The sequence below is a fragment of the Lepidochelys kempii genome, chromosome 16 (genome assembly GCF_965140285.1).
Source record: "Lepidochelys kempii isolate rLepKem1 chromosome 16, rLepKem1.hap1, whole genome shotgun sequence".
In the NCBI taxonomy this organism is placed as follows: Eukaryota; Metazoa; Chordata; order Testudines; family Cheloniidae; genus Lepidochelys; species Lepidochelys kempii.
The window spans coordinates 16,393,893-16,418,529 of record NC_136395.1 but is presented as its reverse complement, the minus strand read 5'-3'; the positions used below and the strand labels follow the sequence as shown (position 1 = coordinate 16,418,529).

Here is a 24,637-nt window from a genome sequence, read left to right as displayed (position 1 = left end):
CTGCCTCCCCAAACAGCCAGGCGTGGCCCGGCCCCCGTCCCCTGCTTCTCGCCTCCTGGCCTCCCCCCTGGGACTCCTGCCCTATCCAACCCTCCCTGTCCCTTGACGGCCCCCCCAGGACCCCTGCCTCACCCACTCCTCCCACTCCCTGCCCCCCCATCCAGTCGCTCCTCTCATTCCTGACTGCCCCCCGGGACCCCTGCCCCAATTCAACCCTTGTATTCCCTGCCCTCTGACCGCCCCGACCCCTATCCATACCCCCAAACTCCCCTGCCCTCTATCCCACCCCCTGCCCCATTACCGCGCTGCCTGGAGCACTGATGGCTGGCAGCGCTACGACCAGAGCACCAGGACAGGCAGCCGCGCCGCCTGGCTAGAGCCAGCCACGCCACCATGCAGCACAGAGCACCAGGTCAGGCCACGGCTCTGCAGCTGTGCTGACCAGCAAGAGCTCGCAGCGCCACCACCCAGAGCATTGCACCGGTGGCGCAGGGAGCTGAGGCTGCGGGGTTGGGGGACCAGCAGGGGAGGGGCCAGGGGCTAGCCTCCCGGGCCAGGAGCTCAGGGGCCAGGCAGGAGGGTCCCGGGGGCCGGATGTGGCCCATGGGCCATAGTTTGCCCACCTCTGTGATAGAGAATACTTGGGAACCAGATTGCTATCCAAACAATCAGGGATTTCCCTCCCTTCTCCCCTCCACCCCGCTCAGTTCTTTGCCCAGATCTGCTCCTAACTTTCATTGAAATCAATATTTGCTGAGGTGATATAGCCGTGTTAGTCCCAGGATATAAGAGACACGGTGGGTGAAGTAATATCTTTTATTGGTCCAACTTCTGTTGGTGAAAGAGACAAGCTTCTTCAGGCTTGAAGAAGAGCTCTGAGAAAGGCTGTAACAGAGACTTGGTGGGATAACTCACATGACTGGAGTACTGTCATGGATGGATATAAGCTGTTCAGGAAGGGCAGGCAGGGCAGAAAAGGTGGGGGAGTTGCACTGTATGTAAGGGAGCAGTTTGACTGCTCAGAACTCCAGTATGAAACTGCAGAAAAACCTGAGTGTATCTGGATTAAGTTTAGAAGTGTGAGTAACAAGGGTGATGGCGTGGTGGGAGTCTGCTATAGACCACCGGACCAGGGGGATGAGGTGGACGAGGCTTTCTTCCGGCAACTAACGGAAGTTACTAGGTCGCAGGCCCTGGTTCTTATGGGAGTCTTCAATCACCCTGTTATCTGCTGGGAGAGCAATACAGCAGTGCACAGACCATCCAGGAAGTTTTTGGAAAGGGTAGGGGACAATTTCCTGGTGCAAGTGCTGGAGGAACCAGCTAGGGGCAGAGCTCTTCTTGACCTGCTGCTCACAAACTGGGAAGAATTAGTAGGGGAAGCAAAAGTGGATGGGAACCTGGGAGGCAGTGACCATGAGATGATCAAGTTCAGGATCCTGACACAGGGAAGAAAGGAGAGCAGCAGAATACGGACCCTGGACTTCAGAAAAGCAGAATTTGACAACCTCAGGGAGCTGATGGGCAGGATCCCCTGGGAGAATAACATGAGGGGGAAAGGAGTCCAGGAGAACTGGCTGTATTTTAAAGAATCCTTATTGTGGTTACAGGGACAAACCATCCCGATGTGTAGAAAGAATAGTAAATATGGCAGGTGACCAGCTTGGCTTAACAGTGAAATCCTTGCTGATCTTGAACACAAAAAAGAAGCTTACAAGAAGTGGAAGATTGGACAAATGACCAGGGAAGAGTATAAAAATATTGCTCGGGCATGCAGGAGTGAAATCAGGAAGGCCAAATCACACCTGGAGTTGCAGCTAGCAAGAGATGTTAAGAGTAACAAGAAGAGTTTCTTCAGGTATGGTAGCAACAAGAAGAAAGTCAAGGAAAGTGTGGGCCCCTTACTGAACGAGGGAGGCAGCCTAGTGACAGAGGATGTGGAAAAAGCTAATGTATTCAATGCTTTTTTGGCCTTTGTCTTCACGAACAAGGTCAGCTCCCAGACTGCCGCACTGGGCAGCACAGCATGGGGAGGAGGTGACCAGCCCTCTTTGAAGAAAGAAGAGTTTCAGGACTATTTAGAAAAGCTGGACGAGCACAAGTCCATGGGGCCGGATACGCTGAATCCAAGAGTGCTAAAGGAGTTGGCGGATGTGATTGCAGAGCCACTGGCCATTATCTTTGAAAACTCATGGCAACCGGGGGAGGTCCCGGACTACTGGAAAAAGGCTAATGTAGTGCCCATCTTTAAAAAAGGGAAGAAGGAGGATCCTGGGAACTACAGGCCACGCAGCCTCTCCTCAGTCCCTGGAAAAATCATGGAGCAGGTCCTCAAGGAATCAATTCTGAAGCACTTAGAGGAGAGGAAAGTGATCAGGAACAGTCATCATGGATTCACCAAGGGCAAGTCATGCCTGACTAATCTAATTGCCTTCTATGACGAGATAACTGGCTCTGTGGATGAAGGGAAAGCAGTGGACGTGTTGTTCCTTGACTTTAGCAAAGCTTTTGACACGGTCTCCCACAGTATTTTTGTCAGCAAGTTAAAGAACTATGGGCTGGATGAATGGACTATAAGGTGTATAGAAAGCTGGCTAGATTGTCGGGCTCAACGGGTAGTGATCAATGGCTCCATGTCTAGTTGGCAGCTGATATCAAGTGGAGTGCCCCAAGGGTCAGTCTTGGGGCCGGTTTTGTTCAGTATCTTCATAAATGATATGTAGGATGGTGTGGATTGCACCCTCAGCAAGTTTGCAGATGACACTAAACTGGGAGGAGAGGTAGATACGCTGGAGGGTAGGGATAGGATACAGAGAGCCCTAGACAAATTAGAGGATTGGGCCAAAAGAAATCTGATGAGATTCAACAAGGACAAGTGCAGAGTCCTGCACTTAGGACGGAAGAATCCCATGCACTGCTACAGACTAGGGACCGAATGGCTAGGCAGCAGTTCTGCAGAAAAGGACCTAGGGGATACAGTGGACGAGAAGCTGGATATGAGTCAGTGTGCCGTTGTTGCCAAGAAGGCCAATGGCATTTTGGGATGCATAAGTAGGGGTATTGCCAGCAGATCGAGGGACATGATCATTCCCCTCTATTCCACATTGGTGAGGCCTCATCTGGAGTACTGTGTCCAGTTTTGGGCCTCACATGACAAAAAGGATGTGGAAAAATTGGAAAACGTCCAGCAGAGGGCAACAAAAATGATTAGGGGACTGGAACACATGACTTATGAGGAGAGGCTGAGGGAACTGGGATTGTTTAGTCTGCAGAAGAGAAGAATGAGGGGGGATTTGATAGCTGCTTTCAACTACCTGAAAGGGGGTTCCAAAGAGGATGGATCTAGACTGTTCTCAGTGGTAGCTGATGACAGAACGAGGAGTAATGGTCTCAAGTTGCAGTGGGGGAGGTTTAGGTCGGATATTAGGAAAAACTTTTTCACTAGGAGGGTGGTGAAACACTGGAATGCATTACCTAGGGAAGTGGTGGAATCTCCTTCCTTAGAAGTTTGTAAGGTCAGGCTTGACAAAGCCCTGGCTGGGATGATTTAGTTGGGGATTGGTCCTGCTTTGAGCAGGGGGTTGGACTAGATGACCTCCTGAGGTCCCTGCCAACCCTGATATTCTATGATTAGAGACCTTACAGTGGCACAGCTGTACCGATGCAGCTGCGCCGCCGTAAGATTTCTCATGGAGCCGTCTATGCCGACAGGAGAGAGCTCTCCCTTTGACATAATTAAAGCCCCCCCATTGAGAGGCAGTAGCTATATGCCGACATAGCGCTGTGCACACCACTTATGCTGCCGAAACTTATGTCGCTCAGAGGGGTGGTTTTTTAACACCCCCGAACGACATAACTTTTGCCAACATAAGTGGTAGTGTAGACATGGCCTTTGAAGTCTCTTTCACCACAGAAGTTGGCCTCCTAAAAGATATTACCTCACCCATCTTGTCTCATTGAACTCAAGGGAAATTAGGAGCCTAAATACTTGTGTGGATCTGGGCTTTTGTGCAGTTCAGAAATAAGGCGTATACAAAAGTTTGTCTTTTAATGGGAAGAAAAACAGCATAAGCATAATGAGAAACTCAATTTAACTCTTAGCTTCAAAGAGTCACAGAGCTTTAATGAGTCAAACAGAAACTGCAGCGGTAGGGAGGTGACAAATGCAGATTCAGTTCCAGGTGCAACAGACATTGATGGGGAACAGGATGAAGAGAACTAAAGTCCACTGAAGAGTGGATAGTGGATTTAAATGAGTGGAAATCCAAGCCCTTTAAAGAGTTTCCTTTCCTCCTAGTGTAGTGCACATAGCACTAAAATGCACTTAGGCAGTGAAGTTCAACACTACAAAGCCTAAACTGAGGGGCTAATGCTGAGGGGCTGTTACTGAAGATTCAGCAGGCTTCTTGGTGGACAAGTGTGGCATCTTCATTCACAGCTGCTCTTTGGCTGTTTTAATTTGTGATGCACAGCCCTTCGGTGCCAGCTGTATAGGAGTAGTCATTTTAGGCAGGCCACAGAGGCTGAAACAAAGTGTGAGAGAAATATTAACTACTTCTGAGAGATATAAGAGACCCAGCATAGGCACTCACCATCAGTGCATCCTTCACTATGTAATGGGTGTCCTTTGGGTGCAGAAAGGGAGATCTTAAGCCTTTTATCTAGATAAAAATATATTTGACTCTTCTAGAAAACATTCAAGACTTTCACTGAAAGAACCTGTAACTCGCCCCTCTCGAAGCGCTGCTTGCAGCACCATATAATAAAGGACAAAATACAGGGAAGAGTGAACTAGAAAATGAAGGAGTGTGAAAAGCTTATATGCAGATGGGCCTTTGCCTTCAAATGTTTTTTTCTGTTCTTAAAAGACTGTCTTAAAGGGACACCATCAATATGAATTTTTTAAAACTAATTTAGTAAGGAAGTACTGTCTGATAGAGGAGGCCTTTAAGGACTATGCCTCTTTAAAATTCCTTTTAAAAAGAATGCGGGGAGTGGGGTTAGTTTTTATTTTCTTCCCTTTTGATGTTTATAAAGGACTCTTCAGCTAGGGGGAAGTGCACAAAGTACATAAGCTGAAAAAGAAGAATGTCGTTTTTGCTGACTTTTTTCAGTTAAGTTTCGTTGTTAACTTTAACTAGGGGAGAAACAAAAAAGGTTACAGGTAGAAATTAGTGTTTTGTTTTTGTTTTTTTGCTCTTTTCAAGTTGTCAGTGTCCCTTTCATTCTTTTAGCAGATGTGAGGGCAAAGGGGACACCAGGAGTAGAGTTTGTGGGTGGGGTGGGGGAAGAGTTAAATGTGGATTTTACAGTGATTAAAGGGTTAGTTTCCTCTCCCAGCAGTCTAACACTCAAGGCAGTGGCTGATGGAAGCTGGCTGGCCTCATTAAGCCCCCAATCCTGCAATTGATATGTGTGGGTAGACCCCTAGCCTCATGACCCAGGGGCAATTGGATCCAGTTGCTCCCTTGGATCCAATTGCAGAACCTTGCACCATTTCCCCTCACTATACTCCCACACCCATGAAAAGAAATAACAGTTTGCACTAATATCATCCCCTCCATCTGAGGCTTTCAAAGCACTTTAATTAAGGCTCACAGCACCCCTGGGAGGGAGGAATGATCGCATTTCTATAGCTGGGGGAGGCCCAGTGACTCCTGTAGTATGAACAATCTAGCAGTAGGTCAGGCATGAACATTTCAAATGCCTTTTTGACTGAAGTGATTATACTAATTTCCTCTCTGTTACAATAATAATTCCTCTTGATACCACTGGGAGGAAAGCCGATTAAACTGGCTGAGGGGAGCTTACTAAGCTGCTTAGAGCTCTGGCAGACATTGCTGCTGTTTGGACTGCCAGGAGTCTTGGGGTAAGCAGAGTGAAAACTACAGGAATAGGCGACTAGACTTCAAGGTCAGAAGGGACCATCCTGATCATCTAATCTGACCTTCTGCACATCACAGGCCACAGACCCTCACCCACCTACTCCTGTAATAGACCCCTAACCTCTGGATGAGTTATTGAAGTCCTCAGATCATGATTTAAAGACTTCAAGGAACAGAAAATCCACCATTTACTCCAGTTCAAACCAGCAAGTGATCCATGCCCCACAATGCAGAGGAAGGCAGGAAAAAAACCAAAACCCCAAGGCCTCTGCCCATTTGACCTGGGAAAATTCCTTCCAAACCCCAAATATGGAGATCACTCAGACCCAGAGCAGGTCAGCGAGACCCACCAGCCAGACACCTGGGAAAGAATTAACTGTAATAACTCAGAGCCCTCTCCATCTAGCATCCGATCTCTGGCTGTTGGAGATATTTGCTACCAGCATTCGCAGATGGGCCACATGCCATTGTAGGCAGTCTCATCATACCATCCCTTCCATAAACTCATCAATCTCAGTCTTGAAGCCAGTTAGGTTTTTGCCCCCACTGCTCCCCTTGGAAGGCTATTCCAGAACTTCACTCCTCTGATAGTTAGAAACCTATGTCTAATTTCAAGCCTAAAGTTGTTGATGGCCAGTTTATATCCATTTGTTTTTGTGCCGACATTGGCACTTAACTTAAAGAACTCCTCTTCCTCGCTGGTGTTTATCCCTCTGATGTATTTATAGAGAGTAATATCTCCCCTCAACCTTCATTTGGTTAGGCTAACCAAGCCAAGCTCCATATGTCTCCTCTGATAAGGTAGGTTCTCCATTCCTCTGATCACCCTACTTACCCTCCTCTGCTGCTTGTTTCAGTTTGAATTCATCTTTCTTAAACATGAGATCAGAACTGCACATAGTATTCTGGATGAGATCTCACCAGAACCTTTTAGAATAGTAATAACACTTTTCTACCTCTACTGGAAATACCACACCTGATGAATCCTAGGATTTTATTATTAGCTTTTCCATGGCCACATCACAGTGATAGCTTATGGTCATCCTGTGGTTGACCAGTCCATCCAGCTCTTTCTCCTCCTCTGGCACTTCTAAATGACAAGTGTCCAGCTTATAGCAAAAATTCTTCTTGTTAGTCCCTAAGTGCATGACCTCGCACTGTTAAATTTCATCCCATTTTTATTACTCCAGTTTTCAAGTTCATCCAGATCATCTTGTATCATATTCCAGTCCTCCCCCACATTGGCAATACCTCCCAACTTTGTCTCATCCACAAGTTTTATTAGCACACTCCCATTTTGTGCCAAGGTCATTAATGAAAATGTTAAATGGGATTGGTCCCAAGGCTGCTTTCTGAGGAACTCCACTAGTAACCACCCTCGAGCCCGATGATTCACCTTTCAGTATGGCCCATTGAAGTCTCCCCTTTAAGCATTTCCTTACCCACCTTTTAATTCTTGTATTAATCCCCATCTTCTCCAATTTAACTTTAATTTCCCCTGTGGAACTGTATCAAAAGCCTTACTGAAATCCAGGTAGATTAGAACTATTGCATTTCTTTGTATAGAAAATTGGTTACACTCTCAAAGAAAGATGATATGTTGGTGTAGCCCAATCTACCTTTTGTAAAACCATGTTATAATTTATCTCCATTACTGTTCACCCATATATCCTTAACTACTTCCTCTTTCAACATGTGTTCCAAGACCTTGCATACAATTGGGGTCACTAGCAGCCCTAGGAGGCAGGAGCATAGAACCTGGATGTGATCACGAACAAGTTATGGGGAGAGGGGATGATGGGGAGAACAACAATGGGGGGAGGTGGTAATAAGGGTCTGGAAATGTGCAAAGTTACAAAGAATTTAGTTCGAGTTTTGTTTTTAAACAAGTGTAACCATTTGGAGAGGTGTATTTGGAAGCTTCAGTAGCCACACAGCCCATGCTGTCTTCACTACAACAAAGGTGATTTTATACTGAGATAATTGTCTTAATGTAAAATTGTAGTGGAGACAGGGAACAACTAATTTTTACCTCCTCATAGCTAGCTGATCTAAACCCCAGCTGGTGTGGGTATTGGGTTGACCTTGACTAGCTCCAGTAAGATTAAAGCCTGCCTGTGGCCTTGCGTCCACTAGGTTTTTTACAATGAGATGAGGTTTTTTACAATGAGTTATCTAGAGGTAAAAACAAAATGCTTTTTTTGCAGTGAAGACATTATTTCAGGTTTCCCTAGGACTCCCCACCTCACGTCAGTGCAACCCTCCTACACTCCTGCTAGCAGAAGTTGTTTTCGTACCCGTCATGTTTTGTTTTTTTAACTTTTCTCCCCCTCAATCATTCAGAGTTGTAGAGAGCTACTGAATAAAGATAATCACTGCCAAAGGGGTGCTTAAGCCCCATTGAGCTTTATATGACAAAGAGCTATCTTTGTCCTCCCCTTTCTCGGCTCAGTTCTGCTCCTAAAAGCATTTGGTTAAAACCCAGCTATGCTGCTGAATAAGACAAGTTTTCATTCCAACACATTTCCCAAAAGATCTACATCCGCCTCTGAAATGGGGCCAGTAGCATGCTAGTCAACAATTTCCCTTACTTGTAAAAATGCAACAGGGCAAAACCCATTACTTTTACAAACATAACAGAAGGGGATATTTATTACACACACCCAGTACTCACTTTAACTCTCAAAGATATGGGCGGAATTTATTGTCTAGCTCTAATGTATTCCAAAATATGTTCAGCTGTTAAAGTGAAATCTACTGCTTTTGAAGCCATCAGAAAGAGTGGAAGATTATATCCAGTGGTGCTGGAACAATTGTTATACAGGGCATGCTGAGAGCCATTGAACCAAACTGTAAATCCTGTATATAATGGAAACCACTTCAAGCCAGGGAGTGCAGCAGCACCTCAAGTTCCAGCACCTGTGTGTGTGTTTGTATCAGTTTAGGCAGGTAGATATGCTACATGCTAAGGTATACAGTTAATTGGCTGGGAGCAATATTTTTATGGAGACTGGCAGAAGTTTTTTGTTTGTTCTGCAGACCTTTCCGCTGAAAGGGACAGGGAATGAAGTCAATAGGAAAAGAACAGAGAGTGCTTTTAGAAATCCTCTCCCTAAAAAAAATCCAAGTCAGCGCTATAGGATGCCACTAATAGACTGCACTCACCAATTCTACATTCACTGTAATATCAGTGATCCAGCTATTTATATTACTATCAGCCTATCGTTTAGAAACGAAGGGAAAGTATGTAAAGGACTGTGTAGTCATCCCACTCCAACCATTCATTGTATAGTCATGTGACATCTGCTCTTACATTTTCTTTTTCCACCCCCTGGAATGAGTCTCCCAACCCACAAGGGCTCATTTACTGCAGAGGGAAGTACGGAACAATCATTCCTAAACAATAGCAGGAGTCATACCTTGGAACATTAAATGCTGTATTAGCCAAAGTACTTTAGAGGAACAAAAATAAAGGGAAAATGGAAATAAAAAGTTAAAATTTTTATTTTGTTAAAGTGTCCCGTCTTACAAGTCCTTCAGAGAAAACATAGCAGCCTTCAGCACTTGAGGTGCTGTTACCTGCCTAAACATAATCCAACATACAAGGCTTAATTCAGGATTCTGAAGTGCCATACCAGCGTGTGGGGGACACCAAGCCACAACTGTGAGAGTACTTTTATAAGCCGTGTGAAGTGTTTAAGCCATGAGTTATGCCCTGAGGAAGGGGACATATCAGCTGTACGGACACTTTTACTGTGAGGTCCTGTCAGAGTTCTTTTCACACAGCCCACACTAGTTTGCTCTAGACAAGAGCAATTAGCACAGCTCACCATTTGTTCATAGGACTTCCTGAAAGAGCAGAACAGGGGAGAATGTGGGATTTCTAGAAATCCCACATTCAGCTTTTCTTGCCAGGCAGCTTCACTCCATCTTCACTTGCTAGACCCCACCTTCAGCTAGGGCTATATATAGCTACCTGCTATTTTTAAACAGTAAGTTAATGGGTCAAATTTCAGAAGTATTCCAAAGCAATATATATATTAGTCTCCAGCTGCAGCTGGAGAAAGTGGGGAGAGAATGTGCACTCCCCCTGATACTACTTGCCAAATTGGTGCTCAACTCCAAGCAGATAGGATAGACAGAACCCATTTTCTTTTGTCAGATCTAGCATTTTTTAAACTGGATGGTTGCCAGCAAGATTGCAGCATCCAGGGTGTAGCCAAAGGTTTCTGAACAGTACTAAATGAGATTAAATCCTATGTTAGTACTTGAAGTTTTCAACCTCTTGCAAATGCTGAGTAACATCTCAGCACAAGGGATGTTACAATTTAAGGCATATGACCATTTTGTTCTTCGGTGAAGAGAATAGAAATCATACTAACATTTTAAAGATTGTTGTTTGATAAGGACAGAGCCAACAGGAACAGCTGGCAACATGAATAACTCTAGTATGAGTAATCACCCTATTCCATCTCTAAAGCAGGCACCCCACATATTCAAAAGATCCATCCTACCTCAGAAGAGCTGGAAGAGAATGGAAATCAGAGACTAAATGAGCTTTCAAAATATTTATTCACTCAAGTCCCTTTCACAAAAGGAAGTGGCTGAAATGGAAAAGGCTTAACCCCTCACCACTGTTCAATGCAATAAGATTCTGGAGCCTATTTTCCCCATACCTCATCTGCTGCAAAACATGAATATGTCTTCCAGTTTCCTACTCTCATCTGTTAGAACAAAAACAGAGGACCTAAGCATGGTTCAGAGACTGAAAGTGACCTTAAAAGGTTATCCATTTTGATAATTTTAACAAAACCAAACTCTTGATGTTTAAGACATGAAAGTGAGCACAGAACAAGTGGTGGAGAAAAAGGTTCTGAGGTAGGATGCTCCAGGGGAGCGACAAAGTAGTTAATACAAAGTAGAAATAAAAATAATGAATACCTGCAACACTCATGAAACAGTTTAGAGTGGCAAAGTAAATTAGTTCCACCTGTGGGTTAACAGTGGTCCAACTGGTAAGTTCAGCAGAAGAAAAAAACCCCACAAAACCACAACTGACATTCCAGTGCATTGTTTCAAAGCACAGCAAGATTTAACACGTTCAGCTTCTGCTACCTTTGGTTGGTTCAAATTCATTAGTTGAAACTTAAACATCAGGCCACTTACCATAACAGCTAGAATTCAGTTTACCAAAAAGCTTAGAACTGTGGTTCCTATTGTGGCACAAGTGTACCTGGGATAAATAGAGGTCCCAAGAACTAGTTCAACTCAGCAGTGCTGTTAGGAGACATTTGGCTTTAATTCAAGTTCTGTTTTTAGTTTAGCAGCTAACACAGATGATCCTGGTTATTACTATTAGAATCCTTTGAGAAGACTGCCACTAACCAGATCCTCACTGGTCTGTTTAACCTGAACAGGATTCCGAGGATAGTACACAGGTCAGTCTCAGTCCAACTCAGCTTCTACATGACAGCCCATTTAAAAAAAAAAATGGAGCATTGATTCATGTGCCTATAACTGGGAAAGAATGTGTTAGCTATGTCACTCAAGAGTTGAGCGATCAGGAAAAGGAAGGGAAGGGTACTGGAAATGAGAACTTGTCCTGTTATGAGCCAAGTTCTGGAGAAGTATTGAGCAACTGTAGGTGCACAGCAGCTCAGGTTTTGACCCTATACTTAAAATTCTCAAGCTTTCTCCACCTCATGCCTCTGAGATCTGCTAGTGTAGGTCCAACATCTGCTTGAAGGAAGAGGAAAAGTGCATCTCAGCCAGTTTACCAATTCATGATGAGGCATTTCAATATAACCTTGGTTTCCATTATGACAAGTTTTCAAAAACTTTACTCATTTTGATTTTTCCCGATTGGGGAGGTATCTAGACCTCTTGTAACAGTCCTGGTTGAAATATTTAAAGAGCAGCAAGCAGCTCATGTTTCCATGCATGATCAATACTGGTCTTACATTTGCTCTGTGGAGCTGGATCAAACAGGCAGATACTTATTTTTCAAAAACAGTAGGAAATAAAACTCTAAAAAGAGGAAGTCTCCTCCCTCTAGCAGGGTGGTGGTTTGTCCTAAGGATGAGCTATACAGCAGTTCAGGAGGCCTGCATATTACCATGCAGATTTCTAGACACTTTATAGCTTACTTTCTGGAGTTCAGTATGACTATTTATACAAACACTTCAGGATGTAAATTAAATACAGTTTTATATAACTAAGAACCCACCTTCACTACAGCCAGAAGAGTCAGGTGAGCTAGGTGCAGACCCTTAGCCCATTTTCCATAAGCAATGTTATAACTCTGCACAGTCCAAGGACCAGTTAGGTCTGTGTAAGCTACAACTAGCCATGTACCATGACTGCTGTAGGGTAGATGGGTCCTAATCATACAGTCCCAGAACTGGTTCAGGGCTCAGTAAAGAATTGCAAACACCAGATCTCATCTGGCAGAGAAGGAAAGACAGACTACCTCCCCAATCTGAAAGGTCCTTACTCTGACCATGGAGAGTTAGTTCAAAGCTGCATTTGTACTGTATCTTGAAACAGCTAATTTTTTCTGAGTAGGTCTCAAGTCCCCCCAGCAGATTCGCTGCCCTCCTTGTTAATACAAAACCCTAGCATGACTGGTAAATCCCACTCTGCAAATTATCAGTATCACACTTCTAAATCCCAGTTTGATCTCTGATACAGTGAATTTTGAAATACCTTCCTTTCACCAATAGCCCCACCTCTGCTGTAATTCCAACACATACTAATACTGTTAGAAAAGTGAACCTGTCATCCAGAAGAGCTTTTACAGCACCTTTTCCTCTGGAAAGAGTCAGAGCTGGGAAAACATGCAAACAAGAGTTGATTGGGTTATCCCTTTGGATGGTTTGACTTTTCATGATGAATGGACTAAGGGAGGCAGACTTTATACCCTTCTTAGAAGCATTTCTATAAACAAGCTAAAAACTTTCCTAGTTTTCAATGTAGCTTTATTTAAACATCTGAGCATCAACAAATCCAGAGCCTAGTTAACAGACTGTTTCAGCATTTCTAGTGTGCGTATCTTGTATATTACATCTAATGCAGAAAGAGAAGCTGTAGTGTTCGTTATTGCCCAGAATATCTGAGACAGAGGGTGTCTATGCTTTGCCCAACTCAGGGCTTCAGTAGCAGCTTGCCAAGAACCCAGCTGGAACACACTGTCCCACCCCCGCCCCTTTTTTAATATGTAGGTAATGCCTGCAAATACTACATATCTCAGCAGGCAGTGCTCCAGTCTTGGAGGATACAAGTAGCTGGGCAAGGTGGAGCACTGCATACTGGAGCTGTAGGGTCTATAGGCTTCCCCTTCTAATGAACACAAGGTGGCTTTGGGGTGACTGGTAGAAATGTAAGCCACACTTTAACCCCCTGGTTTGAGGACATGATTATGAGTAGCAATCACTAAGATATGGCTGCCTCTGCAAATGCAGAAGGGGATTTGTTGAACAGTCATAAGTTAGCCTTGTTTCAACATAGATTCCTCTCCCCTCACTATGGGGCCTCCCCTCCCAGGGGGCTGGAGGAACCCAGTCCAGGGAGGATTCTTAACAGTGGGGCAGAGAGAAGAACAGGGTTACCATCCCAAGCACCAAGTTCAATCAGCATTAGCCTCTTGTGATCACATAGGCCAAGAGGAGCAGCAAGAATAACAGCTGCTAAAATCAAGAGCTGAACAGACCAGAACAAAACAAGCAGCTTTGTAGATTTTACTTATAAAAAGATGCTGGCAAAACCTCAAAAAAAAAAAAAATATATCCACAGCAAGGGTAGGGAAGAAGCTTATTGAATTTTCCTTTCTGCTACAGGCACCATCTCCCCTATTTTGAGTTGTACTTAACACTGGCTAATAGTGTGTTTGTATTTTTAAATGCCCCAGACAAAATGCTGAGAGGGTGTGTGTGTGGGGGGGGGGAGAACAACAAAAAAAAAGTAGTTCAAGACTTTAGATTTTAAAAAGTGTTTTAAGTACCTCAGTGCTTCTTGCAGAAACAGTCTTACTGCTTTCCACCCACGTCTTATCTGATGCATTGAGCTGCATCCTTCCTGTCCCATTTACTAAACAGAACTGGAATTCAGCCTACAGACAGCCCAATCTAGGTAACATTTCTGGAACTGCTAATTTAGGCAATACCTCCAGTAATACCAGCTAAGGAAGCAGGCCATGCGATCTATGGGTCAGCACAAAGGATTGGAATCTGAAAAGACTGTGCAACCTCAAGCCAGCAGATGGAAACTGGGTTAAAAAAAATTCAGTCCTGAATCCAAGTTGATCTTTGAGGTAAAAATTACCAAAAAATACCAGCATCTTTAAAAAAATTAAAAATAAAAATAAATAAATAAAAAAGCTGTGCCATCCCCCCTGCCCTCAAAGAAGCTCCAACTGATCAAATCAGCAAGTAGTGTGGAACTATACAAAGTGTCACAGCAAAGTAGAGTTGGAGTTTAAAGAGGCTCCCTGGACTTTTGTCCTTTGACTCTAAGACATCCTCAGTCCCTGATGCATGTAAGAGCCCTATCTAGGGCGATGCAGCAGTGTAACTGGATCAGCACATTTCTCTCCCCTATATTCAGAGGCAGTTACTCTGAACTAAGTTGGCTCCACCAGCAGTTCTGGTTAACTCCATGGCAGCTTTGGCATCATCCCACTTCTAATCTTGCAGAACAGCAGCACCTCTTTTGTTCCCGCTGTCTGTTGTAGAGGAGCCACCCACTCTGCCTTGGTCATCCCCTGCCCCCGAACCTTCCCCATCCTGCATCCAAGGGAGCAAGCAGCCTTGTTCCCAGTCATTGGTTATTCAAGGATCTCCTTAGCTAGTCTGGTGTTGGCTGGGGCGGTTGGGAGATGGAATTGGAATGGAATGGCCGTTTGTTTCCTGTCTAGTTGATCAGAGGTTTCCCTGCCTTCCTGTCAGCAGCTCAGGCTTGCTCTTTGTCTGCCCTCCACAGCCGCTCCTTGACCTCCAGAGGCAGGGTGTTGAACAGGTCCTCTTCCACCACCAGCCCACTGCGTTTCAGCAGAGGGCACTCCCCCAGCTCCACCGGCAGGCACTCCAGGCGGTTCCCTCGCAGCTCTATCTGGGACAGGTTGGTCAGCTCGCCCACCCGAGATGGCAGTGATTGCAGCACATTGTTTCCCAGGTTCAAGGTCCGCAGCTTCCTGCACTGGAAGAGCTCAGGTGGGAGACTCTCAATCTGAAAGGAGAAACCAGAGAGATACAAATGTGACGTGCTCATCTAAGGCAAGGCAAGCAGACGAGATTCATAAATATTAAGGTCAGAAGGGACCATTATGATCATCTAGTCTGACCTCCTGCACAATGCAGGCCACAGAATCTCACCCACCCACTCCTGCAATAAACCTCTCACCTATGTCTGAGCTATTGAAGTCCTCAAATCATGGTTTAAAGACTTCAAGGTGCAGAGAATCCTCCAGTAAGTGACCCGTGCCCCATGCTACAGAGGAAGGTGAAAAACCCCCAGGGCCTCTTCCTGTCTGCCCTGGAGGAAAATTCCTTCCCAACCCCAAATATGGCAATCAGCTGAACCCCGAGCATGTGGGCAAGATTCACCAGCCAGATACGCAGGAAAGAATTCTCTGTAGTAACTCAGATCCCACCCCATCTAACATCCCATCACAGGCCATTGGGCCTATTTACCATGAATAAAGATCAATTAATTGCCAAAATCAATCATGTTATACCTTGATGTAGCCAGACAGAGCACCAACCTCTAAATACTCACTTCTCCCTCAAATGCATTTCTGCTTTCTTCTATGTTGACCTTTATGCATGGAACGCTTTCCGCAAGATACAGTAAAGCTACTACCTTGTCCTCATACAGATCCTCTTCTACGGTACTATTTATAATAAACTGCCTCATGAAAATGGCTAGGTCAGAGCCAAATAGAGATTACTGACAGAAGCAGGGAAAGTCTGAAACCCACTCACAGCTTGTCTGTACAGTCATGTGTTCCCATCAGTGTTTCCTTTGTCCCCTCCCAGAATCCATCCATCCATTATTGGTTCTCCCACTTGGAGTTTAAGCTCTTCACATTGACAACCCTTCCATGTTTGTATGGCACCTAGCACCATAAGGCTGTGATCCTGATCAGGGCCATAGGGCGCTAGTATAATGGCCATAGGGTGCTAGTATAATAAAAGTAAAATGACAGATTGACGCCATTTTTAAAGTTTTAGTAATTAACCACCTGCAAAAAACCATCACCACCTCACTATTCCCAGCACAAGTCAGGCTATTACCTACATGGTTCAGTTCTGATCTGCAGCACACACATCCCTCCATACCCTGGTTATAATCCAGTTTCGGAACCACATCTCAGTGCATTCCACAGTACTCGTAACTACTGCAATTACTGATCATGCCAAGTATTTGAACAGCTCATCACTCTGTAGTTCTCCTACAGAATTAGAGACCAATGTATCTCTCTCTCTCTCTCAAATGGAGGACTCTTGCTCTCCCAGCTTTCCCCCTTCCCTGCCCCCAGAACTTCTTAACTGGCACAGCTCTGTCAGTTCCGTAGGACTGACCCAAATTTCACATTGAAACATCGGAGGTAGAGTTTGAGCCTGCCAGTTTTCCTCTAAAGGAGGAAATGTAAATGACCTCTTCTCTTTCTAGCTGCTCCAAAGTAAACAGCCTGCACTAACCTACGGGAGCCCTGCCTTATGTTATTTGGACAGTTGTAATACACAGGGGGCCCCTCCCCACCAGCTCAGAGACAAGTAAAAAGGCACCAAGTGTACTATATGGACACACATTGCTAGGGTCCTCCTCCTAGCCCCTCTTCTCTCTCACTGGAGCACCTACCCTGCAAGAACAGAGATCATTTGCATTGTAACGGAGGCAGAAACCAGGTCTTATTCTTCTGTGTAGCACATAGGTCCAAACAATAATTCATGTGGCCAATGAGCTTCTCCTACAAACATCTGCTCCCTCAGGTCATGGAAGCATTAGTACTCTGATCCCATTGCTAGTATGGAAGGCAACATTCTGCTTCTTCCTTGAGCTGTCCTGCTCTAATCCTGAGGATGGCCTGCAAACAGTCTCCTCCCCTTAAAAGCCTGGCAGAAACAGGGTGACAGCGTTTTTGTCTTCTTCTGAAGCATCGAGTATTGTCCCTGGATGGGAAATGAGGAACTTGACTAAATGGAATGGTAGCAGAATTTGATATGGTGAGTTGTGTTCCTCAGAGAGATTTACTAATGAAGAACAGCAGGCTAGTGGTTTGTGAGCATTTAAGTGGCTATAGAGCCATTAAAAGAAATGGATGATGGGAATTCAGTGTAATATTTGATTTTGACCAGTACAGCCCATCTTTGATCCACAGTATGCTGGGAAAGGAGGGGAGAAGCCATGCATTACGTTTTCCAGTCGTATACATATTCCAGTGTCGATTTGGAATGCTAGATTTTGTGCTTCCCAGTCTGTTGTATCCCTCTGTTCCTTCATTTTACTTAGAAGGAAAGCTCTTTGGGCAAGCACTATGTTTTCATTGTGTGCACTCGCAGCACCTAGCCTAATGGGGCCCTGATCAGGGACCTTCTAGGCACTACCACAATACTCAACTTTTTGACAGGGTCAAAACGCAACAAGAGAAATTCAATACCCAGCACCACTGGCTCCCCCCCCCCCCCCCCCGTGCACCGATAGCCAAGTGTCTGACAGGGAGATTACCAGTCCAATCAGACTGTCATGGCATCGTAGTCTGACGACGACACTAAAAAAAAATAAGTCAACTATGATCAGCCATGCTTTCTTCCAGCAAGATTTCTAGCAATAGAAATATAAAAGCTTATGGGGTTTGGTTCAATAGATTCAGGCATCTATTCATGACCTTCCCCTTAATTCAGTGAAAGTCTCAGCCTATCCTTTGTTTAAAACATAAATTGCACTCTACTTTAACTTAATTATGCACACAAGATCTGCCTGGAGCAGTCATTGGCTACAGAGAGGCTTTAACAAACAGCCAAAGTTCTGAATAAGTTAGAGCCACCGGAACAGCAACAAACAGCAGCTTTATTCAGCCATTGTTATTTAGAACCATCGTTCTGTAAAAGCTGCAAAATTCAGCCTGGTAGTCATAGAACTAAGACACAATCACTTGTTTTCAAGTGACAGGAGTGGACTTTATCAAAGAAGAAAGTTCTGTTACAACTGGACCAGATTCCCAGAAAGACAGAGTTATACTAGTCAGCTCCAGAAGTAGCTATTTACTAGGGCTGCTGGGCTAGCAGGGGACCTTTGAGATAGAATTCTTAGGGTCAGGAAATGCCACTCTATCAGCACTTGCATTTTCTGCTGCTGCTGATGACTGTAAATAACCAGGTTTCAGAGTAACAGCCGGGTTAGTCTGTATTCGCAAAAAGAAAAGGAGGATTTGTGGCACCTTAGAGACTAACCAATTTATTTGAGCATGAGCTTTCATGAGCTACAGCCACAAGTACTCCTTTTCTTTTTGTAAATAACCAGGCTTCCTGAGCCCAGAGGGTAATTGTGGCCTTGCCTGCATGTCTGAAGGGAACAAGAGCTGAGTAGCTGTTTCACTGGATCTCCAGGAGACAGGGGGCTAGGCAGGAAAGAGAATGTTGCTTCTAGCCTTCATGTTGCATTAGTGTCTTTGGAAGAGCAAGATGGGTGGTTCCACATTTTATTGCAAAAACAAAGCTGCCTCAAGCTTCTTTTCATCCAAAAGAAGAGCTCCACACCCACACTGCAGAGGATGCACATCTTGTCTTAACCCTGTGTGACCTGGGCTGTTGAACAATTGCCAAAAAATGGTACTGTTCAAAACCTGTATAGTTCTTCACCTTAAAATAGAGCCTTAAAAGCTTCCTTCACTTTGCTTAGTGTGGCATCCAGCAAGCGTCAGATGACAGAAGCTACACTGAAGCCTCCTACTCACGGAGGAGGATTTTAGTATTTAAACCTATCGCTGAAATGTGACTGGCTATACGATGCCTCACGCCTTCCCCAATGCCAAGGATGGTGGGTTAGCCACAGCTTAATCTGGTGTTAAGGGTGGTTTAAACAGACAGAATGGCTTCTTAAACACTAGCTGTTTAGCTTAATTTTTCTGAAGGGTAGAGATCAAAGTTAATGCAGAACGGGCACCACTTGTCTGGCTCCAGGGCTGCGACGTCACTTTTAGAAGCAAGGTGGCTACTAAAAAAACGCAAAAAGCTAGTGGGAATTTGAGAAGCTCCCTCTACAATTTATAATACAATTGTTAAGTGGTTTTGCCTCCGGAGTTTTCCCTATAAAAGGCAGCAATACTGAAGACTTTTTTGGTAACATCAATCAGACAGTATTGACTTGTCAAGATGTATCTGAGGCCTTATTTCAGACTGAAAAATCTAGGTATCCTTAAGAGAGACAGGATTTTGCTGCATATTTCCACCTGAATTTTCATAATCCTGCATCACGGCTGGTTGCTCTTTGTGGAATTATGTTACCAGACTTCTTTGTGACTTCTGGTGGGAATAAGTAATCAGATGGACTTTTAAAACTGCAAAATATTTTGTTCTCATAGCTCTAGCAACAAAGCCTCCTGGGTTTTGAGGACAGAAAGAAACGAGTATTTTTAGTTTCTGTAAGGCATCAGGGGATCTTCAAATATAAATAGGCCAAATGCAGCCTTTAATTCGACATATTTTATAAGCAATTTATAGTATTTTATGTTACCCAGGTTCAGAACTGCAGGACAATCCACTGGGAGAAGTTATTGAAGTGAAAGTATGACACAGCAACATCAGGCAGCATGTCACAATTGGATCGTCTCTTCCAAGTTTTGCTGCTTCTAAGCAATTAAGTGGAAGCTCATTAGGACCAAGGTAACTTCCTGATCCCATATTGCAATACATTTTCTGCTTGTAAGTTACAAAGAAAAACTGCAACTGTGTTAAACCAGAGCCTGATTTACATGAGGAGAGGACATCACATTTGCTGTAGTCTGAAGGTACACATGCACTTGGATCAGTCAGTGATTAGACAGGTTAAGATCTGACCTGCCCTCAGGCCTTTAACGCTGCAGTGCCGCTCTGTAGTGCTTCAGTGAAGATGCTGCTATGCTGATAAGAGCGCCTCTCCTGTCAGCATAACTACTGCCTCTCCCGGAGGTGGATTAACTATGTTGACAGGAAAAGCCCCCCTTATCAAAATAGGCTGACCTAAGACCTGGTGTAGACAGCACTACAGCAGGGCCCTGGTATATGTTGGGGTTGTGTTCTTGAAGAGGGAGACGGATACCAAAACGACATATACCAGGGACCTGCTGGTATAGCAGTGGCGTAGGTAGCAGGGGACACTTGGGTGGGCGGGCAGTGATGAAGGGACAGAGAAGTAGGAGCGATCTGTCTGCCTTTCTTCCCCCACTCCAGCTGGCCTTGCAGGGACAGGGGCATAGATGCTCTGGCCAGGGGTTCCCAGAAAAATGGGGTGCCCCATAAAAACATGCACCCCTGCACTCCCACCCACTCCATCCAGCGCGCCTGCTGGGGCAATGGGAATCAGGGGCTTGCACCTTTTCCACACCCCTGAGAGATGTAGTTATACTAATATAAGTTTGTAGCGTAGACCCGGCCTGACTGAGTGCACGATACAGGCTAAGGACGGTGCACCAACCCAGCTATTTCAGCTCCGAGTTTGCTTATGGTACGTCACACAAAAGGTCTTTTAAAGTGGTAGTTAGAGAAAAGGCTATACAGAATAAGCGTCTCTAATTGTACAAGACACTAGAAAGACTCCTTCGGAGTCCGACTACTTGTCAACAGGTGGTTCTAGACTGTGTGCTGCGTGGATAGGAGCAGCCATAAGCCAACATGTATAAACAGCATCTACTGGGTTTGTAATTTACAAAGCAATTGCTGCATGTCTGTCAGTTTTTTTAGATCATGCACATACCAGTTTCCAAAGTGCTGTTACCTGCCCAGTGAGCAACTAATGAACAACAGTTACCTACAGGAAATTCCTGTGGGATTAATATTAGAGAGTTACATGATAAGAAATGGATCAAGGTCTTTGTACCATACCACACCTTTAAGTCTCTACACAGCTCCACCTTTACCTATTTTCTTTTGCAAAATACAGGCAGCTAGTTACATCTCACGTCCCCTTGTTTCCTATGCTGCTCTTTCGCATTAAGTGTTCCTTTTGCATTGTCCTCCCACTCTCAGCTTTCTACCTGTATTCATGTTGCCCCCTATGCTTGAAACAGTCACTTCCTGGGCAATAGGTAGCCCAGTGCTGTGTGGCAAGCCACTTTTCACAAAGCCTCCTATATGCTGATCTCCTAAGCAAGCTTCTTATGGAGGAAGTAGTTGATATTAGATTGCGAACTCTTCAAGGCAGGTCCTGTCTCAATGTGTTCTGTAGAGCACTATATACACTTATAGCACCATACAAACACCCTGACATCAGTCCTGTGCAGACACACATGGGTGGCTAATTGCCTCACTTTATATTACAAATGCAAATGGTTGCAGGAAATGGCCCACCTTGATTATCATGCACATTGTGTAGAGAGCTGTCACTTTGGATGGGCTATTACCAGCAGGAGAGTGAGTTTGTGTGTGGGGGGGTGGAGGGTGAGAAAACCTGGATTTGTGCTGGAAATGGCCCAACTTGATGATCACTTTAGATAAGCTATTACCAGCAGGACAGTGGGGTGGGAGGAGGTATTGTTTCATGATCTCTGTATGTATATAAAGTCTGCTGCAGTTTCCACGGTATGCATCCGATGAAGTGAGCTGTAGCTCACGAAAGCTCATGCTGAAATAAATTGGTTAGTCTCTAAGGTGCCACAAGTACTCCTTTTCTTTTTGCGAATACAGACTAACATGGCTGTTACTCTGAAACCATTCTTAAGTGTAATTTCTCAGTTCTCTATTATAAGTCTAAAGTCCCATGTCAATCCAAAGACTAAAAATCTACATTACAAATAAACCACAAGAAAAGGCCAGGATTTATTAAACAGACTAAGTTGTCTTTTAAAAGCCATTTCAGTTAAACCAGAGAAGGGGAAAAACTGCAGAAGAGCAGTCAAAACAGCTATGTTTGCAATCTACCCAAGAGTGAAAAGAGAACTGAATTGAAGATTTGGGTTTGTTTTTGCAAAGTTTCATCCTAAGAAAATTGGACAGACAAGGAACAAAGGTTAAGTATAATGGTAGTGCCAAGATACTGCACACCCCATTGTAGCAGTTAAATGCTTCCAATACATGTCATAGCAGGCAGCAGGAATCTTAGGATGCAGCTTTATCCAATCCATGCATCTCCGCCACACTCCCTCCTCACTTACCCTGTTAGCTGTCACAGCTAGGTTCTGCAGGTTCTGCAGTAGCCCAATGTCTGCCGGTATGGAAGTCAAGTTATTGTGGCTGAGATCCAAGTACCGCAGCTTCCGGCAATAGAAAAGCTGGGTGGGTATCTTTTCTATCTTGTTACGGTTAAGGTAAAGGCGCTCCAAGTTGGTGAGGTTGCCAATCTGCATGGGGATGTAGGCGATATGGTTGTACCACAGCTTAAGGCAAGTGAGACGGTGTAGGTGCTGGAAACTGATGATCTCCTCAATGGTCTTGAGGTTATTGTCCTTCAGGTCGATTTCTTGGAGGTTGTGGAGACTAAAGATAGAGTGTGGGATGCGTTCCAGGTCGCAGCGGATCAGTTCCAGCTCTGTCAGGTTGACCATCTTCTTAAGGCTGTTGAGGACGATGAGCTTGGTTCCCTCGTTGTTGATAGAGAGCTTCTGGAGGTGCACACCAACGTCCGTCACCACTTGCGGCAGCTTGGTGAGGTTGCTCTTTAGCCGAAGCACCTTGAGCCGCTTCAGTTCCCTCAGTCCGTCAATCACAATGTAACGGTTGTTCTCTGCACTCAGGTTCCCCGTCAGGTGGAGCTCCTCCAAGGTCTTCAGGCTATAAATCCACAGAGGGATTTCCTTGATGTCCGTGAACTTAATGTGCAAAGATTTCAGGTTCTCCCTCAAGAAGGCAAGGGCTGGGGCCTCAATTTTGGCAGCCGTGTGGTAGAGCCACAGCTCCTTCAGGCTGGTGAGCTGGGCAATGCTTGGTGGGATAGTGACGTCAGGGATGAGCTCCAGCTTCAACACCTCCAACTCGATAAGGTCAAAGACTGTGTCAGGGATGCCACTCAGCATGAAGAGGTGCAGCTCCAGCTTGTCCTGGGAGTTCTTTGTGATCCTCTGGCGCAGCTTCTCCAAGGTCCACTCATTATTGAGGTTCAGCTGCCGCAGCTTGTTCTCACTCACCTCAGACAGAAAGACAGCAAATCGCTTGGAGTAGAGGGGGTCGTACTGGTCGATCAGGTGCAGCATGAAAGCAAAGTCGTTCTTGACATCAGGGATGTCACTGTAACTGCTCTCCTCCCGGATGGACTCAAAGGAGTATTTCTTGAGGGATCGCCTCAGCATCCACCAGAGTGTGTACATGCAGATCAGTCCATAGAAGATCACCAGGCTAATGTAGAAAGAGGCCAGGATTTTGAAGAGAGTGGCAAGAGGGTGAGCACAGCGGTACATGCGGTAACCTGTCAGGCTCTCGATGTCCACCTTGCAGTCAATGTCAAACGTGATGTTGTTGACATAGTAGACAGTGTAGCAGATAATCAGGATGAACTTGATCACCTTGATGATGGTTTGTCTCATGTAGAGGCGATAGACTATGTCTCCCTCCTCCACGTGTGTGCGGAACTTTTTAACTTTCTCAAAAAGTGCTTTGGCCTGTTCCCCTTCTTTCTTGTCCAAGACGCCCGTCTCAGAGCGATCAACAATCCCTTGCTCAATCCGTGACTTTGTTCTCTGTAGCATGGGGACAGTGGCTTCAACATCCTCACTGACTGTGGAAGATTTCTTGTCCATGGAGCCATTCATCTTCCCAAAGGCAGGCTTGGGATCACTCTCCTCCACCACTGTCTCAGACAGTGCTCTCGTTGTCCAGGGAGAGTCAAAACACTTCAGCAGAATAGACACAAAATGCTCCAGCTTGGAGCTGGTCCGTGGGAACTTGAACCAGAAATTGCTGCAAGCCAAGAAGATCAGAGTGTGTAGCAACACCAGGTAAGGGAAATACTTGGCAAACCAGTGAAGGCGATTCTCATAGCACACTGCATCCACATAGTTATACTGGTGCCGGTCTAGGTCATATCGGATCCCTGTAGGCCCAGTGTCCTGAGATGGGACAAGACTAGAGTTATAGTAAGTGGGGTCTGGAGTTGCAGCTGTCCAACCTCTGAAAGAGTCATTGCAGGAGTCTTTGGTAACCCATTTGCAGGGCAAGCAGATCATTTTGTCCTGGGTGACCTGAAGCGTCCCTCCAAACACTGCAATCATCAGCATGACTATGGAAATGTAGTCCGTGAAGACATCCCACCATGGTTTCAGGATGCGGTATGCTGGCTGGGTATCAGCAAAATAGCGCAGTTCAGTGACAGGAATCATGGTTCACCTAAAAAGAAGCCACAGGCAGATGTTACTGGAAGAAAACAGTTTGTTTTTAAAGTGAAGACAAGGAAAACAGGGAGATCAGATTATATAAAGACGGTATCTGCTGGCTCAGTCAAAAAAACCCACACAATTTCAAGTCCAATTGTGAGATAAATAAATGAAGTTCCATAATGAGCAAAAGCAGTTAGCTGCTTAGAGGTTTGTGTGAAGTTAGTAGGTGGTCTTAATGCCTGACAAATTGGTA

At 45.0% G+C, this 24,637-nt stretch overlaps 1 protein-coding gene across 4 annotated transcripts in view; it reads right to left on the bottom strand.

Annotated features, from left to right (window-relative positions):
• Window positions 1-9,365: 9,365 nt before the first annotated feature.
• Window positions 9,366-24,637, bottom strand: part of LRRC8A (leucine rich repeat containing 8 VRAC subunit A) — a 30,791-nt gene continuing 15,519 nt past the window's right edge. For all 4 annotated transcript variants that reach the window (XM_073314370.2, XM_073314369.2, XM_073314371.2 and 1 more), the window contains 2 exons: window positions 22,231-24,394; window positions 9,366-15,107 (listed from right to left, as the gene is read on the bottom strand). In XM_073314370.2, coding sequence (XP_073170471.1) covers window positions 14,832-15,107; window positions 22,231-24,387 — 2,433 coding nt within the window. In that variant the 5' untranslated portion in view covers window positions 24,388-24,394 and the 3' untranslated portion in view covers window positions 9,366-14,831. The remainder of the gene's footprint in view (window positions 15,108-22,230; window positions 24,395-24,637) is intronic.